At 46.6% G+C, this 16,605-nt stretch overlaps 1 protein-coding gene across 1 annotated transcript; it reads left to right on the plus strand.

Annotated features, from left to right (window-relative positions):
* The first annotated feature begins 1,634 nt into the window (after nt 1-1,634).
* On the plus strand, nt 1,635-6,214 carry CCL26 (C-C motif chemokine ligand 26). The gene is made up of 3 exons (XM_027527082.1): nt 1,635-1,884; nt 1,981-2,095; nt 5,871-6,214. Exons 1-3 carry the CDS (start codon nt 1,812-1,814, stop codon nt 5,965-5,967), a joined length of 285 nt encoding a protein of 94 aa, XP_027382883.1. The 5' UTR covers nt 1,635-1,811; the 3' UTR covers nt 5,968-6,214.
* The last annotated feature ends 10,391 nt before the right edge of the window (nt 6,215-16,605 follow it).

Genomic DNA, 16,605 nt, shown 5'->3' on the forward strand with positions numbered 1-16,605 from the left:
TTCGCCATTAGGGTTTCCTCTTTTATAAAGAGTTTCCATCAGTTTTTTCTATTGGGTTATCTGTGTCTTCCTTATTGATTTATAGTGTTCCTTAGAAATTCTGAATTCTAGACCTTACAGATACAAGTTGCATTTGTTTCTCAGGGCTTCTGGAACAAATTATCACAAACCATATGGCTGAAAACAACAGAAATTTTTCCCTCATGGTTCTGGAGGCTAGAAGTTCAAAGTCAAGATGTCAAGAGGGTCATACACGCCCCTGAAATTTCTAGTGGAGAATCTTTCCCTGTTTCTTCTTATCTTTTGGAGGATCCTGGGTGTTCCTGGGCTTGTAATGGCATCATTCTGATTTTTGCCTTTGTCCTCATGTGGCCTTCTTCCCTGTATGTCTCTCTACCTCTTCATGTGGAACTTCTTAACAGGATACCAATCATTGATTTAGAGCTGAAAGGGGAAAAGAATCTTTGTTTCCTGTCTACTCAGTGAAACACTGTATTCTGCATACTTTACTTCTGATGAGGATGTGGGAGAGTTTTCCTCACACCCAGCGATTCTCAGACACCAGCTGAGTTCCTACAATTTACTCAGTTCTGACTGTCTACCTGGAGATCGTTTCAGATCCCACAGGCTAAGGGCTCAGTCCCACAAGATTGCACCCACACTTCAGATGCCCATTACAAGCCCAGGCTACCACCTTGTAACTGGACAGGACCCTATGAGGTCTTCCCCAGACAGACCCACCCCACCTCCATCCTTTGTCTGCCTCTTTTTAATTATTATTATTTATTTTTGGCTGCTCTGGGGCTTCACTGCTGCTCAGGCTTTTCTACATTTGCGGTGAGTGGGGTCTGCTCTCCAGTTGCGGGGGTGTGGGCTTCTCATCGCTGTGGCTTCTCCTGTTGCGGAGCACAGGCTCTAGACCTCGCAGGCTTCCGTAGTTGCAGCACATGAGCTCAGTAGCCGCGGTTCCTGGGCTCTAGATCACAGGCTCAGTAGTTGTGGTCCACAGGCTTAGCTGCCCCACAACATGTGGAATCTTCCAGAAGCAGGGATCAAACCTATGTCCCCTGCATTGGCAGGCAGATTCTTAACCACTGGACCACCAGGGAAGTCCTCTTTGGAGATGTTTATAGAGGCTTTACTGTGCAGGCATAATTCATTAAATCACTGGCCACTGGGGATTATTTCAACATTCCAGATGGTTGTGATGTTCTAACAGACTTTGAGACCCTCTAAACTGGATGAGATACCCCTAAGTGCCCCCCTCAAGCAGCCCTGGCACATCACCTATGTGAAGCACTGGGACGCTAGGAAGGGCACATCCCTGGAGCATCATTCTTGAACACCCATTGTGTAATCACACTGCTCTACGCTCCTTGCCTGAGACTGTCCAGACCTCCTTGAGAACAATCAACACTTCAGAAACCATAAAAGCTTTGGCCAAGAACCAGACATCTATCTGGAACAGTCATTGATTTATAAAAACAATTGAGGTCAATTCACTAGAATTCTTACTTCATTTCCTCTGTATTTGCTTCTAAAATCATCAGTGTTGATTCCAACCATTCCACTGGCTGAGAGACTTTCCTAGTGTGCTGGCTCCTCCCCTCCCATGATACCTCCTGACTTTCTAGTCTCCTTTTCACAGATATAAGGTTACTTCCCACTGAAGGGTCAAAAGAGCTGCTTTTGTGCTGAACCATAAAATTCTCTGGAACTACCTCCAGGGTCAGCTCAGCCCCATAAAAGAGGGTTCCTGACAAGACAGAGGAATTAAAAGGAAGGCTCTGAAGGACCCAGCTTGCAGCACGATGAAGAACTTCCCTATGGCTTCCCTTCTTTTCCTGGTTCTTATCTTGAGTGTCGATCTCGGAGCTGCCACACGTACGGAACTGCCCCACTCCCTTCCCAGGCTGACCAGGGATGGAAGCAAAGGGCCAGCTCCAAGACCCTTCCTCTCTCTGTGTTTTTTCCTCTAAGGTGGCAGCGATGTGGCCAAGTTCTGCTGTTTCCAGTACAGCCAAAAAACCCTTCCCTGGAAGCAGGTGCATAGTTATGAATTCACCAGGAACATCTGCTCCCTGAAGGCTGTGATGTGAGTATTTCTCCTTTGGGTTTTTGGGGTCCCTTACGAGTTATGTAGTTAGAGAGGTGCTGAGCAGACCACACCCCCCACCTCAGGGCCAGGATGAACCTCAGGCTGGAAACCTGGTCAGTCGGTTATTGTTTAACCTCGGGCATTAACAAGCGTGACCCTGAGCTTGCTTTCCTGGCTTGCAGACCATGATCCAGGGATCTGCCAGGCACTGTGCTAAGTGCTAGGTATAAAAGAATAAACAGCCCTTACAGACCCAGGTGGCACTAGTTGTAAAGAACCACCTGCCAATGAAGAAGAATGTGGGTTTGATCCCTGGGTTGGGAAGATCCCCTGGAGGAGGGCATGGCAACCCACTCCAGTATTCTTGCCTGGAGAATCCCCATGGACAGGGGAGCCTGGAGAGCTACAGTGCACAGGGTCCCATGACTGAAGCAACTTAGCACGCCTTCATAGATCTTACATCTAGCATCAGAAAGAGGGCATTAAAAGACACTTGCACAAAATAGGTAATCTCAATTGTATGAGTGCTTGAAAAAGGCAGAAGGAGAAAAGAGCAGGAGGGAGCATGTCATTGGAGAGGAGGTAAAACTTAATCTCTTCCCTCCTCGGGGCTCTGGCTGAGCCTGAGGATTAAATGAACATAAAACAGATTATTAGGAGGAAAGCATACAGATTTTTTCATGCACATGGAGCCCCCACAGGAAGATGAAGCCCCAAGGAAGTAGCAAAATCTACATGCTTTTGTCCAAAGCCTACATGCTTTTGAACAAAGAGGGAATTGTGGGAAAGTAATTAATATATATGGGGGTGAAGAAAGCCAAAGACTGATAAGGGTTATCTTAATAATGTTTGTTTGTACAGAGTTTTCTTGGCCTTGACTAACTCTGACGTTAAGAATAATTTTTCCTCCAGGTACAAGGAGGACATTTTTCACATGGGAATTTTATCTCCTGCTTTCAGGAGGCAAAGGGGAGGTCAGAATGCCCTTCTTGCACTTGCTGGTGTTTGGGTTTTTTTGTTTTGTTTTTTTGGGTTTTTTGTTTTTTGAGTTTTTTAGTGTCTTTAGCTCAAAATAATCCTTTTGTCAAAGTGGCATATTTGGGGGCAGCATATTTGAGTACCCTTCATCATAGTCACAGGAGGACCTCACTTAGCGTTGGGAGGCTTTCCTGGAGGAAGTGACATTTACACTGAGAACCCCCAAGGGCAAGTGGGAGCGGCCCAGGTGAAGGGGGCTGGCAGGAGCATGGTGGATGGGGGAAGGGTGAACATATTTCTGACAAGGGAGGCAGGTGGACAAGAGGCAGGTCACAACAAGCCCATCGGCAACAGGCGAGATGACACGTACCGGGAAGGGCCCCTGGAAGGACTAAACGAGGTTAACATATGCAAAGCACAGAGCTCTGAGCCTGCGTACAGTCAACGTTCAGCAGATGGAAGTGATGCTAAGTCGCCTCAGTTGTGCCCAACTTTTGGTGACCCCCATGGACCGTAGCCCGCCAGGCTTCTCTGTCCCTGGGATTCTCCAGGCAAGAATACTGGAGTGAGTAATGGAAGCGATCTTGAAGTGTAAATACACAAGTAGGGGCCGTCACTGCTCTCCAGGACTTGGGGTTCCTGAGCATGAGAGAATGTGCAGAAAGGTAGATGACAGGCTCCAAGGACAAACCCAAATATTGTCACAGTTAAGGGCAGGCAAGAGGCACCCCAGTGCCCAGGTACCCAGGGGGATGCTCCTGGGCTCAGGATGCGCTCCCTGGCTCTTCTCCTTTGTGACTTGATTGACTTTTTGGAGCTTTAGAGACATTAACACTTAACCAACAGCTGGCAAAAAGCCCCAAGCTAAGCTCAAAGCAGCGGCTCTGTCCCAAGTTGTATGACCTTGGACACAAGTCATTTGTAAAAGGAAGGTGAGGGGTCTAGATCAGCCATCTGTTGCTGCATAACAAATCACTCAAAGTCTAGTGGCTTAATCCAACAGTGATAGTCTTCTTATCTCTCATGGCTTCCCTGGGTCAGGAATTCCAGAAGGGCTCGGCTGCAAGGCTCTGGCTTGACATCTCTTATGTGGTTATGGCCAGATAGCGGCTTCCCTGGTGGCTCTCCAGTAAAGAATCCACCTGCACCGCAGGAGACACATGCAGGAGATGCAGGTCCGACCCCTGGGTCATGAAGATCCCCTGGAGAGGGAAATGGCAACCCACTCTAGTGTTCTTGCCTGGAAAATTCCATAGACAGAGGAGACTGGCAGGCTATAGTCCACGAGCTCACAAAAGAGCTGGATACAACCTAGCAACTCAACAACGGTAGACTGATGGTGCTGGAGCTGGGTCAGCTTGGGGGGCTGCAGGCATCTCTCTGCCTCCAGGGCATCTTTGTGTGATCTCTGTTGGGCTAATTTGGGCCTCCCCACGGAGTGGTGACCTGGGGTGGCAGGACTCCTTACAAGGAGGTCCAAAGCTCCTGCATGGGTGCTCAGTGAACCAGGCAGAAATTCTACAACCTCCTATGGCCTAGCTACCAAGTCACATAGCATCACTTCTGCCGTTCCTATTGGTCAGCCACCCCTAGGACTGGCCTGAATTCAAGGGGAGGAGACATAGATCCCCATTTCTTAATGGGAACAATGTCAAATGGATGTGCAAACATCCGTGAAGCCCTTTTTCTCCCTTATTTTCCCATCCTTTGGGCTCTTCTCCCCTGCACGTGCCAGGGCAGGAACCCCAGTAAGTACATGGTGCCCCAGCTTAGAGCACCCTTGACTTAGGCTCTTGTCACTTCTGAATGCTCTCAAGGAGCAACAGGTGAAAACAATTCAGGGACATCAACCACAACCCCCAGTCTTTTTTTTTTTTTTTTCATATTTATTTATTTGGCTGCTCCAGTTTTTATTTGCAGCATGTGGGATCTAGTTCCCTGACCAGGGATTGAGCCCAGTCCCCACTGCATGGGGAGTGCAGAGTCTTAGACACTGGACCACCAGGGAAGTCCTACAACCCCTGGTCTTAAGGAGCTCACAGTGTGGTAAGGAACATGGGAATCTTCTCCCCATGAACAGCTGTGGCAAACAGCCCACGGTAACGTGATTAAGAATTAAGTGGCACCACGTGTATGAGGTTCCTTTGTGCGGTGATGCAAATGTTCTAAAATTGATCGTGGCAATGGCTGTATCATCTACAGATATAGGAAAACCCTTGAATTCTAATTATAACTTGAAGTGGGCCAATTATACGGTGTGTGAATTATATCCCAATAAAGCTGTTATATTAAAACAGAAGAATTTCGAGGCATGGTGCAGGTTGCCTGCTTCAAACCAGAGCTGTTGGGACATGTTTCCTGACAAACGTGGGCGAGGAAGCATGGCTTCCAGTGGAAAACAGGCTACGGGAGAGGAGGGAAGGCAGGGCCGGAAGAGGGAGCTGGGAGGCTTCCCTGGTGGGTCCAGTGGTTAAGAATGCGCCTGCCAATGCAGGGGACACGGGTTCGATATCTGGTCAGGGAACTAAGATCCCACAGGCCTCGGGGCAGCTGAGAGCTCATGCCCTGGAGCCTGAGCTGGAGCCGGAACACCACAACTAGAGAGGGGCCCACATGCTGCAATAAAGACTCGACCCAACGCAGCCAGAAAGAAGGAAGAGGGCACAGGGACGGGGGTACAGCAAAGGGGGAGCGATCAGGAGATCATCTGGGGGGCGGGGGCTGCCCCTCAACTCCATCCTTTTCCAGGAGGCCAAAGTTCTTAGTATTGACTCTCAGCATCTCTTTTCCGCAGATTCACCACCAAGAGAGGCCGGAAAGTGTGTGCCCAGCCAAAGGAAGAATGGGTGCAAAGACACATTTCAAAACTCAGAGCCCAGCAACAACTGTGACCTGACCGCTGAATTTTCGCTCCAAGACTCCTGGATCCGGCTCTGCACTTGGCTCTGCTGTCCTTTGATGGAGCCTGAAGAACTTTTCCAACTGAAGGTTCTACGGGTCTGGTAGGGTGGAGAGGAGAGTTTTCAACCAGTCTTTTTTTGTTTTTAATAACGATTTGATTTGCTCAATAAACATTCTTATTCAATTAAAACCTGAATTTTCTTCAAAGAAAATAAAGGAGTCAATATTTGCAGCTGACTGCCTGGCCAGTCCCGAGTCCCTGATTGGACCATGGTATTGAATTCTCTGTTATGTTTTTGTTTGTAGGGGAAAAAAAAAAAAGCAGGGACAATGTTGATATATTTTGGCAAAATGCCCATGAACTGTTTTAACATTATATAGAGGGAAAAGTTTATGTTATATGGAAAATTAAACTGTACAGTACCTCGTGGCCTGTTTTTGCGGGATAAATGAAGTACATCCATATTGGGCAGGGTTTTCTCATAAGGTATTAATTAATAAGCTTCCCTGGTGGCTCAGCAGTAAAGCATCTGCCTGCCAGTGCAGGAGATGTGGGTTCGATCCCTGGGTAGGGAAGATCCCCTGGAGACGGAAATGACTATCCACTCCAGTATTCTTGCCTGGGAAATCCCCTGGACAGAGGAGCCTGGTAGGCTGTAGTCCACGGGGATCACAAAAGAATCGAACACGACTGAGAGAATAACATTTTCACTTCATATAGCATAAACAACCTAAAAAAAAATTACAGATTCACGGGAAGTTGCAAAAATAATATAGAGAAGTCAGGTGTACCCTCTAACCCAGTGTTCCGCGACAGTCACATCTTACACAATTATGGTGAAATAGCACACCCAGGAAATCGACAGTGGTGTAAGTGTCTGTATGAGTCTGTCGTTCTATCCCGTGCGAGATTCCTGAAGCCACTCGTGCAAACGAGAGCCAAACCTATTCTGTCACCACAAAGATCTTACGAGTGTCTTCTCTTCTCAGTCACTTCTCCCTTCCCCCACCATCCTTAACCCCTAGCAACTCCTAATCTGTTCCCCTTCAAAATGTTGTCATTTCGAGAATGTTATACACATAGAATCATATCATATGTGACATTTTGAGGTTGTTTTTTCAAAAAAAAACTTCACATAATGCCCTTGAAATACATCCAAGTTGTTGTGGGTTCCCACAATTTATTTTTTTTTTTACCAATGACTAACTAGTATTTCATGGAGCGATACGCTGCAGTTCATTTAAACTACCCTCTCATAGGTTTTTAGTTTGAGGTTACTACAGACAAAGCTCATAAGAACAATCACGTACCCACAAGGGTTTTTACATGGACATGGGTTTTCATTTCTCCGAGATAAATGCCCAGGCATGCAATTAATTGCTGGGTCATAAAATAAATGTATGCTTAGTTTTTTAAAGAAAATGCCAAGGGTCTTCTCTGGTGGTCCAGTGGGTAAGACTCTGTGCTTCCACTGAAGGGGGCATGAGTGCAATCCTTGGTCCACTGGTTGGGAAACGAAGATCCTGCATGCCTCCCGGTGCAGAGAAAAGAAACTGCCACGCTATTTTCCAGAGGGACTGTTGTTTTTACCTTCCCACCAATACTAAGGATCCAGGTTTCTGTGCCTCTGAGCTAGCATTTGGTGTGATCACTTACTTTTAATATTAGCTGTTCCAAAATTAAATCACTAATGAGTGTGTGCTGTTGTTCAGTCTCTAAGTCATGTCTGATTCTTTTGCGACCCTATGGACTGTAGCTTGCCAGGCTCCTCTGTCCATGGAATTTTCCAGGCAATAATATTAGAGTGAGGGGCTTCCCTGGTGGCTCAGAGGGTAAAGAACCTGCCTGCAATGCAGGAGACCAGGGTTCGATCGCTGGGCAGGGAAGAGCCCTTGGAGGAGGGCATGGCAATCCACTCCAGCATTCTTGCCTGGAGAATTCCATGGACAAAGGAGCCTGGAGGGCTATGGTCCGTGCGGTTGCAAAGAGTCAGACACGACTAAAGCCACTTAGCACAATATTAGAGTGAGTTGACATTTCCTCCTCCAGGGGATCTTCCCAATCCAGGGATCGGACTCATGTCGCTTGTCTCTTCTGCATTGGCGAGCTGATTCTCTACCACTGCACCACTGGGAAGCCAAGGCATCTTACTGTGGTCAGCTATGTGATATGGCTATCACTATGCAATATCTTCTCATGTGCCTATTTGCCATCCACATATCCTCTTTGGTGAACTAGCTCTCTTGTTTTCTCTCCACTTTCTAACTAGAGTGTTTGTTTTTTTCACTGTTGAGTCACCAGATATGAGTCCTTTGTCAGATATGTGGCTTGCAAATATTTTTTCTCGGTCTGTAACTTGTCTTTTCATCTTCTTAACAGCTTCTTTCACAGAGTTAAAGATTTAATTTTGATGAAGTTGAGGTTAATTCATACACCATAAAATTCACCATTGAGAAGTGTACAATTCATTGATTCCTTTGTACTGCAACCATCATCACTACTAACTCCAGAATATTTTCGACACCCCCAAAAGAAACCCCATCCCTGTTAGTATTCACTCCCTAACAGCCCTAGCAACCCCTTCTCCCAATTCTTTTCCATCTGAGTTTTGTTTTATGGCTCAGAATACGCAGTGTTCCTTGTTGTACGTTTCTCAGGCATTTGAAAGGAATGTGGATTTTGCTACGGCTGGTGGGTGGAGCCTCTTATAAACATCAGTTAGGTTCTATTGGTTGATGATGGTGTTGAATTCTTCTATATCTTTGCCGATTTCCCGAATCGCTGTTCTATCGGTTTTTGAGACAGGGGTCTTGAGATCTCCAAGTATGGTTGTGGATTTGTCTATTTCTCCTTTCATTCCTATCAGTTTTTGCTTCATATATTTGCCAGCTCTGTTACTTGGTGCATACATTTTGCAGAACTGCTGTTTATGACTGCTACACCTTCTTAAGCGTCTGTCTACAATGCAGAAGACCCAGGTTCAATCCCTGGGTTGGGAAGATCCCCTGGAGAAGGAAACGGCAATCCACTCCAGTACTCTTGCCTGGAAAATCCCATGGACAGAGGAGCCTGGTAGGCTACAGTCCATGGGGTGGCAGAGTCGGACACGACTGAGCGACTTCACTTCACTTCACACATTCTTGGTGGATTGACTTCTTTATTATTATCTAATGCCTCTCTCTGTCCCTGGTAATTTTTCTGCCCTGAAGTCTACTTTATCTGATGTTAAATATAGACCTGGCTGCTATCTTTTGATTAATATTTGCATGCTATATCTTTTTCCCATCCCTTTACTTTTCACATACCAGTGTTATTATATTTGAGTTGAATTTCCTATAGACAGTATATATTTTGGTTATTAAAAAAACATCTATTCTCGGGAGTTGCCTGGTCGTTCGGTGGTTAGGACTCAGTGCTTTCATCGCCATGGGCTGGGTTCAATGTCTGGTCCAAGTGCTAAGATCTCGAAAACCACGTGGTGCAGCCAAAAAAAATTTTTATCCTGCCCAATCTTTGTCTTTTGACTGGTACGTGTAATCCATTTATAGTAGGGAGTGATATCTAATTACCTGGGTGGGGATGAAAGTCTTGCCTTGGCCTTAAAAAAATGGCTAAAGGAAGTTCTTTAAACAGAAAGGAAAAGATAAAAGAAGGAATCTTGGAAATCTCACAGAAGGAAATCTGTGAGTAATAGTAGATGCAAAAACTCAGCCTTCCATAAGGCTTGGGCTTCCCTGGTGGCTCAGAATCCGCCTGCAATACAGGAGACCTGGATTCAGTCCCTGGGTTGGGAAGATCCCCTAGAGAAGCAAAGGGCTACCCACTCCAGTATTCTTGCCTGGAGAATTCCACAGACAGAGGAGCCTGGTGGGTTACAGTCCATGAGATTGCAAAGAGTTGGACACAACTGAAGTGACTTAGCACACACTCACACACATAGCAATATGTACCAGCTAGGAGCAGACTGGCTGGGAGATCCCCACACCACAAGAGAAAATGTCAGAAGGATGGCAGTTCATAAGACACCATCTGCAAATAACGTTCAGGATCTAACGGGAGAAGTGACACGCCAACAAATCATCATGGTGCGATTTGTACTGCACCATGAGATAAGAATTGTCAGAATAACCAACATTTATATCATGACTTTGGGGCTTCCCTGGTGGCTCAGATGGTAAAGCATCTGCCTGCAATGCAGGAGACCTGGGTTTGAGCCCTGGGTCGGGAAGATCCCCTGGAGAAAGGAATGGCAACCCACTCCAATATTCTTGCTTGGAGAATTCCATGGACAGAGGAGCCTGGCGAGCTACAGTCCATGGGGTTACAAAAAGTCGGACACAACTGAGCGACTAACACACAAATATTATGACTTAGTGTGAAGGAAGCCTTTCTGCTGGAAGTCCAATCTTCTTAACTTAGCATCCCAGGTCTTCCATGATGTTTTAGATTTACTTTCACTGGAAACAGACCTTGAGATTTTAAAAAACCTGAGTGTAGGACTTCCCTGGTGGTCCAGTGATTAGGAGTCCGCCTGCCAGTGGGAGGGACACGAGTTTGAACCCCGGTCCAGGAAGATGCCACGGGGCAGCTGAGCCGGTGCACCACAACTGCTGAGCCCGCGCTCCAGAGTTGAGCGCTGCGACAGGAGAAGCCACTGCAGCAAGAAGCCCGAGCACGGCCACTAGGGAAAGTCTGAGCACAGCAGCAAAGACCCCGTGCAGCCAAAAATAAAAACTGAGTGTACATAATATATTTTGGAAGTGATCAGAGGAGATACCAGTAAGAAATGGGGAAGTGAGACAGGAAAGGGAAGGCAAAGAATAAGGGTGTATTATTAGGCAAGTTGTCACTCTGGGCAGCTGAGCTTAGTCTTGTTGGGGACCTCTGGGAGGCAATGACTGAACAGCAGGTGTCTCAGAGTTAACCCGACTCAAGGGGAAGAGAGCAAGGCTGTTTATAAACCAATTCCAGTCGGTCAGAGGCTAATAGATGCTGGCGTCCAGGAGACATACGCATCCTATCTGCTGTGTATGAAGCCACAGTGGGTCATCAGAGAGAGCCCTCAAAGAGATGCAGATGCTGGCGGGCTGGGATACCAAGGTGAGGCCCGAGGGCTTATGCGCAGGGCACTGACAGCATTAGCTTCACTGGGCAAGGCTGCAGCCTACTTTTCCAGCTGACTTACCTAAGCAAACACACTGGGCCACTCGGTGCTTTCCTGAATAACGTGAGACAATCCCTAGCTCACTTCAGGCCAACCAGTGGTCATTTCCTCCATCTCCTGAAAGCTATTTCCTCCACCAGAACATCCCCTCTCCAGTTCCGTTCTCTCCCTGCCAAAATTCTATCTGCCAAACAAGATCCCCCCAAATGTCAAAATGCTTCTTCCATTTGCTGAGAACATTGAAAGTTTTCCATGAGCTCTTGGTGATTTTGCTCCATGCCCCCAAACAGTGTGTGCTCGCGTCATCGTGTCTGACTCTTCAAAATCCCTAGACTGTAGACAGCCAGGCTCCTGTGTCCATGAGATTTTCCTGGCAAGAATACTGAAGGGAGTTGCCACGCTCTCCTTCAGGGGATCTTCCCGACCCGGGGATCGAACCCGTGTCTCCTGCGGCTCCTGCATTGCAGGCAGATTCTTTACTGCTGAGCCACCTGGGAAGCCCCCTCCCAAACAGTTAGCAGATCTCTTGTGCCTTGGGAAGATGCTGGCATCTTTTGCTCATTTTCTATGGTACTCCTTGACAATTATAATTTTTTTAAAGATTTTTTTTGATGTAAGCCATTTTTAAAGTATTTATTGAATTTGTTACAATACTGCTTCTGTTTTATGTTTTGGATTTTTTGACAAGGTTTGTGGGATCTTAGCTCCCCAACCAGGAATCAAACCCACACCCCCTGCACTGGAAGGTGGCGTCTTAACCATTGGACCACTGGCGATGTCCCTACAATTGTAATATATTTAATGATGCTCTTGGATTTCTACCAGACTGTAGGTTCCTGGAGGTCAGGAGTTAAGTATAAATATCTTTGCAGAAATGAAGGACTTCTAAAACATTTGTGGACCATGCCAAAATGCTCCCAGACATTTTTTGCCCAGGCTCCAGTAAGAGTGGTATATATACACGCAAGCCTGCAAGACCAAGGTCATGTTGATGGGTCTAGTAGAAGGACAGAGTTTTGTGGAATTCCTTGGCGATCCAGGGGTTAGGACTCCCCATGCTTTCACTACTGAGGGTTTGTATTCAGTCTCTAGTTCAGTCTCTAGTGGGGGAACTAAGTTGGTCCCACAAGCATCGCATTCATTGCTCAGTTGTGTCGATTCTTTGCAACCCCATGGACTGTAGCCCACCAGGCTCCTCTGCCCATGGGATTTCCCAGGCAAGAATACTGGAGTGGGTTGCCATTCCCTTTTCCAGGGGATCTTCCTGACCCAGGGATTGAACCCCGGTCTCCAGTTTTGCAGGCAGATTCTTTAGGGTCTGAGCCACCAGGGAAGCCCAAATACAAGAAACGAAAGGGGAAAACACACACACACACACACACACACACACACACACACACACACACACACACACACACACACACACACACACACACACACACACACACACACACACACACACACACACACACACACACACTTTTGTCTGTAGTTCCACACATCGACCAGCAGATGGCAACCGTCACTTACCATATGTCAAGGACTCTTGTTCCCTCTCCCTGGACAATTCTCAGATAATGAGAAGTCCATTCTCTGAGTCTTTACTGAGGATCTACCTGAGGTCCTGGATCACATGCAGGCAGCTAAGAAGGAAGGCAGAGGAGAGACAGGAGAAAAAGGAAGACAGTTAAATTTTCAGGGATTGAGGGTCTTGGGGAGAGGGGAGCAATGAAATACAAAGTAATTAAGACCCCCTACAAAACACCCCACTCCAGTACTCTTGCCTGGAAAATTCCATGGACAGAAGACCCTGGTAGGCTGCAGTCCATGGGGTTGCTACGAGTCGGACACAACTGAGCGACTTCACTTTCACTTTCATGCGTTGGAGAAGGAAATGGCAACCCACTCCAGTGTTCTTGCCTGGAGAATCCCAGGGACGGGGGAGCCTGGTGGGCTGCCGTCTCTGGGGTCCCACAGAGTTGGACACGACTGAAGCGACTTACGGAGGAGGCAATGGCACCCCACTCCAGTACTCTTGCCTGGAAATCATGGATGGAGGAGCCTGGTAGGCTGTAGTCCATGGGGTCGCTAAGAGTCGGACATGACTGAGCAACTTCACTTTCACTTTTTACTTTCATGCATTGGAGAAGGAAATGGCAAGCCACTTCAGTATTCTTGCCTGGAGAATCCCAGGGACGGGGGAGCCTGGTGGGCTGCCATCTATGGGGTTGCACAGAGTCGGACACGACTGAAGTGACTTAGCAGCAGAAGCAGCAGCAGCATGAGATAAGAGTTGTCAAATACCTAACACTGATGTACCTATTGCCTTATCATTTATAAAACACATCAAAAGTATTTCTCAATCTGGCAAGGTGAAGAAGAAGAAAATGATTCCCATTTTCAAGGAAGCAGAGGTAGAGACAAGAGGTGGTAGGGTCAAGGTCACACTTCCGCCCGCAGTGGTGCATCGTCAGCTAACACCAGTTCCTCCAAATCCACGTCCTGTGGTTTTGTCCACTTCCTCATCCTGCTTACAAAAATATGACCCTGCTGATCAGCTACAGAATTGAAAAATATTGGTCCTCAGAGAATTGGTCCGCAGAGCTTCAGAAAAATCCTTTACTCTTTAATAATAAGGGAATATTCATTAGAAGGACTGATGCTGAAACTGAAGTTCCAATCGCCACCTGATGTGAAAAGCTGACTCATTGGAAAAGACCCTGATGCTGGGAAAGATTGAGGGCAGGAGAAGGGGGTGACAGAGGATGAGATGGTTGGATCGCATCAACAACTCAGCAGACATGAGTTTGAGCAAACTCCGGGAGAGAGTGAAAGACAGGGAAGCCTGGTGTGCTGCAGTGTATGGGCCACAAAGAGTCAAACATGACTGAGCGACTGAACAATTCTGGAATAAACAGATCTCTTGGTTTCTTGAGGGAAATCTGGGGCTATTGGGGTAGGATATGCTCCCAAAGCGACTGCCAGGAGCTGGTGTTCTTGCTCTGTCTCACGGTTACTGGCTCTCCAGAGCCCCTCAGACTCATCCCAGGTTGATGGGAATCTCATGAGACACTTGTCCTTCCCTGCTGAGCCCCGGAGGTCCGCAGGGAGTCACTCGGTCTCCAATTCCATTTGGTTAAAAAAGGAGCATACAGACTTCCCTGGTGGTCCAGGGGTTAGAAATTCACCCGCCAATGCAGAGGACATAGATTCTATTCCTAGTCTGGGATTATCCCACATGATGCTGGGCAGCTAAGCTCATGCCCACAACTATGGAGCCTGCCCCTAGAACACGCGCTCTGCAGCAGGAGAAGCCACTGCGATGAGAAGCTCACGCGACGCAACTAGAGAGCAGCCGCTGCTTGCTGCAACTAGAGACAGCCCGTGTGCAGCAACAGAGATCCAATGCAGCCAAAAATAAAATAAAATACATTTTTATAAAGGAGCATGCTCATGTAGGACCCTGGAGATCCATGTGGCTGATGCCCCCATGGAGATTTCCAGAAAGACTTCTCAGGATCCCTTCAGCTCTGGACAATTAAATCTCAAAATCCCAAGCTTTATACCTGGTTTGAGCTCAGTCACTCCATCTTTCTGAAAGTCGCTCAGTCGTGTCCGACTCTTTGCAACCCCGTGGACTATACAGTCCATGGAGTTCTCCAGGCCAGAATATTGCAGTGGGTAGCCTTTCCCTTCTCCAGGAGATCTTCCCAACCCAGGAATCAAACCCAGGTCTCCTGCATTGCAGGCAAATTCTTTGCCAGCTGAACCACCAGAGAACTCCATCTTTGGGGGCCTTTAATTTCTAATTTAGGGGTTTTTTTTTTTTTTCATTTATAATAATCCCTTTCATTTGCAGGTAATTTAAAAACTGATAAAGTCTTCCCACATCCTCATGATTGCTTTTATTCTTTACAACATTGTTAGGAAATTTTTTCCTCTAATTCAGAGATTAAAAATAATATCTATGGCTCCAACGGACATGAATTTGAGTAAACTCTGGGAGATGGTGAAGGACGGGGAAGCTGGGCATGCTGCATTTCATGGGGTCACAAAGAGCCGGACCTGACTTAGCGACTGAACAACAGGCTCCAAACATTTATTAGTAGCTCAAGTGGCAGAGTTTGAATTCAATAAGCCATGCCTTCAGCTCCCCTGCAACCTGCCCGTGGTGCTGTGTGCCTTCTCCAAACACACCCTCCCCTTCCCAGCTCCCGAAATTTCTGCATGTGCTCGCCTCTGCTTGCCAAGACCCAGCGTGAACACCAGCTTTCTTCAATCCTGACAGTGAATTAATCCTACTCTCTGCCATGTCCTGAGTTTTGCAAACTGCAGTGGAAAGAACACAGAAGGGATCGGAATTCCCACCTCTGCCAGTTGTTAGTTGGGTGACTTTGGGCAAGTTTCTTAACCTCTCTGAACCTCTTTCCTCATCTCTAAAGTATACTATTGAGAGATCATTTTCAGAAAAGGCAAAACCATGAATTCATACAGGCATGAAAAAGAACACTCGGTAAAGATTTTATTTTACTCATCACGAGGGAACCAGGAAAATGTTACGGCTGGTTCAAAAGAGAATCTGAGAAACAGACACCTTTATGGATCAAGAATATTGAAATGAATCAAATCTGTTTTTTAGAAAAGTGTGTCTGACATTTGTATGGAGAACAGGCTGGAAACACCATCAAAAGCAGGGACGTATCCATGTTCCTAACAACATCTTTCACAATGGCCAAAAGGTGGAAATGACCCAGATGGCCATCAACCAACGAATGGATACCCCAGATGTGAAGTGTATATACAATAGAATATTATTCAGCCTTAAAAGGAACACAGGCTGATACATGCTACATGAGTGAACCTTGAGAACATTATGCCAAATGAAAGAAGCCAGAAACAAAAGGATAAATATTGTATGGTCCACTTATAGGAGGTACCTAGAAGAGGCAAATTCATAGAGACGGAAAGAAGCGGAGAGGTTACTGGGGACCAGGAAGGAGGGTGGTGAGTTATTATTTAGTGGATTCGGAGTTTCTGTTTGACTTGATAGAGAAGTTCTGGCAATGGATAGAGGTGGTGGTTGTGCGACATTGCAAATGTACTTAACATCACTGAATTGTATACTTAAAAAATGGTGAAAAGGATACACTTTATGTTACTATATTTTAACCACAATGAAAAACAGCTTTTTAAAAAAGCTGTGGGGAGGCTGCTGTAGAGTTCCTATTGAGAAAGGCTGAGGGCCTCATGGAGGCAGGACAGGAGAGATGGGAGAGAGAAACTCCTGAGTTACCCAGGGCTTAAACCCAGAGGCTTTCGTTCCCCCCTGGGTACTCTCCTGGGCTCACATGCTTTGATTCTATTCTAAAATTGCCTGCATCTGTTATACTACCTCTATGAATTATCTAATACATCTTTGATATTGTGCCTGGGCTAATGTCTGACGCATAGTAAATTCTTAAT

Source organism: Bos indicus x Bos taurus, chromosome 25 (assembly GCF_003369695.1).
Source record: "Bos indicus x Bos taurus breed Angus x Brahman F1 hybrid chromosome 25, Bos_hybrid_MaternalHap_v2.0, whole genome shotgun sequence".
NCBI lineage: Eukaryota > Metazoa > Chordata > Mammalia > Artiodactyla > Bovidae > Bos > Bos indicus x Bos taurus.

Excerpts from the sequence above, each read along its gene's own strand:
- CCL26 (XM_027527082.1), top strand. The coding sequence starts at position 1,812 with ATGAAGAACTTCCCTATGGCTTCCCTTCTTTTCCTGGTTCTTATCTTG. Across the intron at positions 1,885-1,980 it reads CGATCTCGGAGCTGCCACAC|GTGGCAGCGATGTGGCCAAG; the intron begins GTACGGAACTGC and ends TTTTCCTCTAAG. Across the intron at positions 2,096-5,870 it reads TGCTCCCTGAAGGCTGTGAT|ATTCACCACCAAGAGAGGCC; the intron begins GTGAGTATTTCT and ends TCTTTTCCGCAG.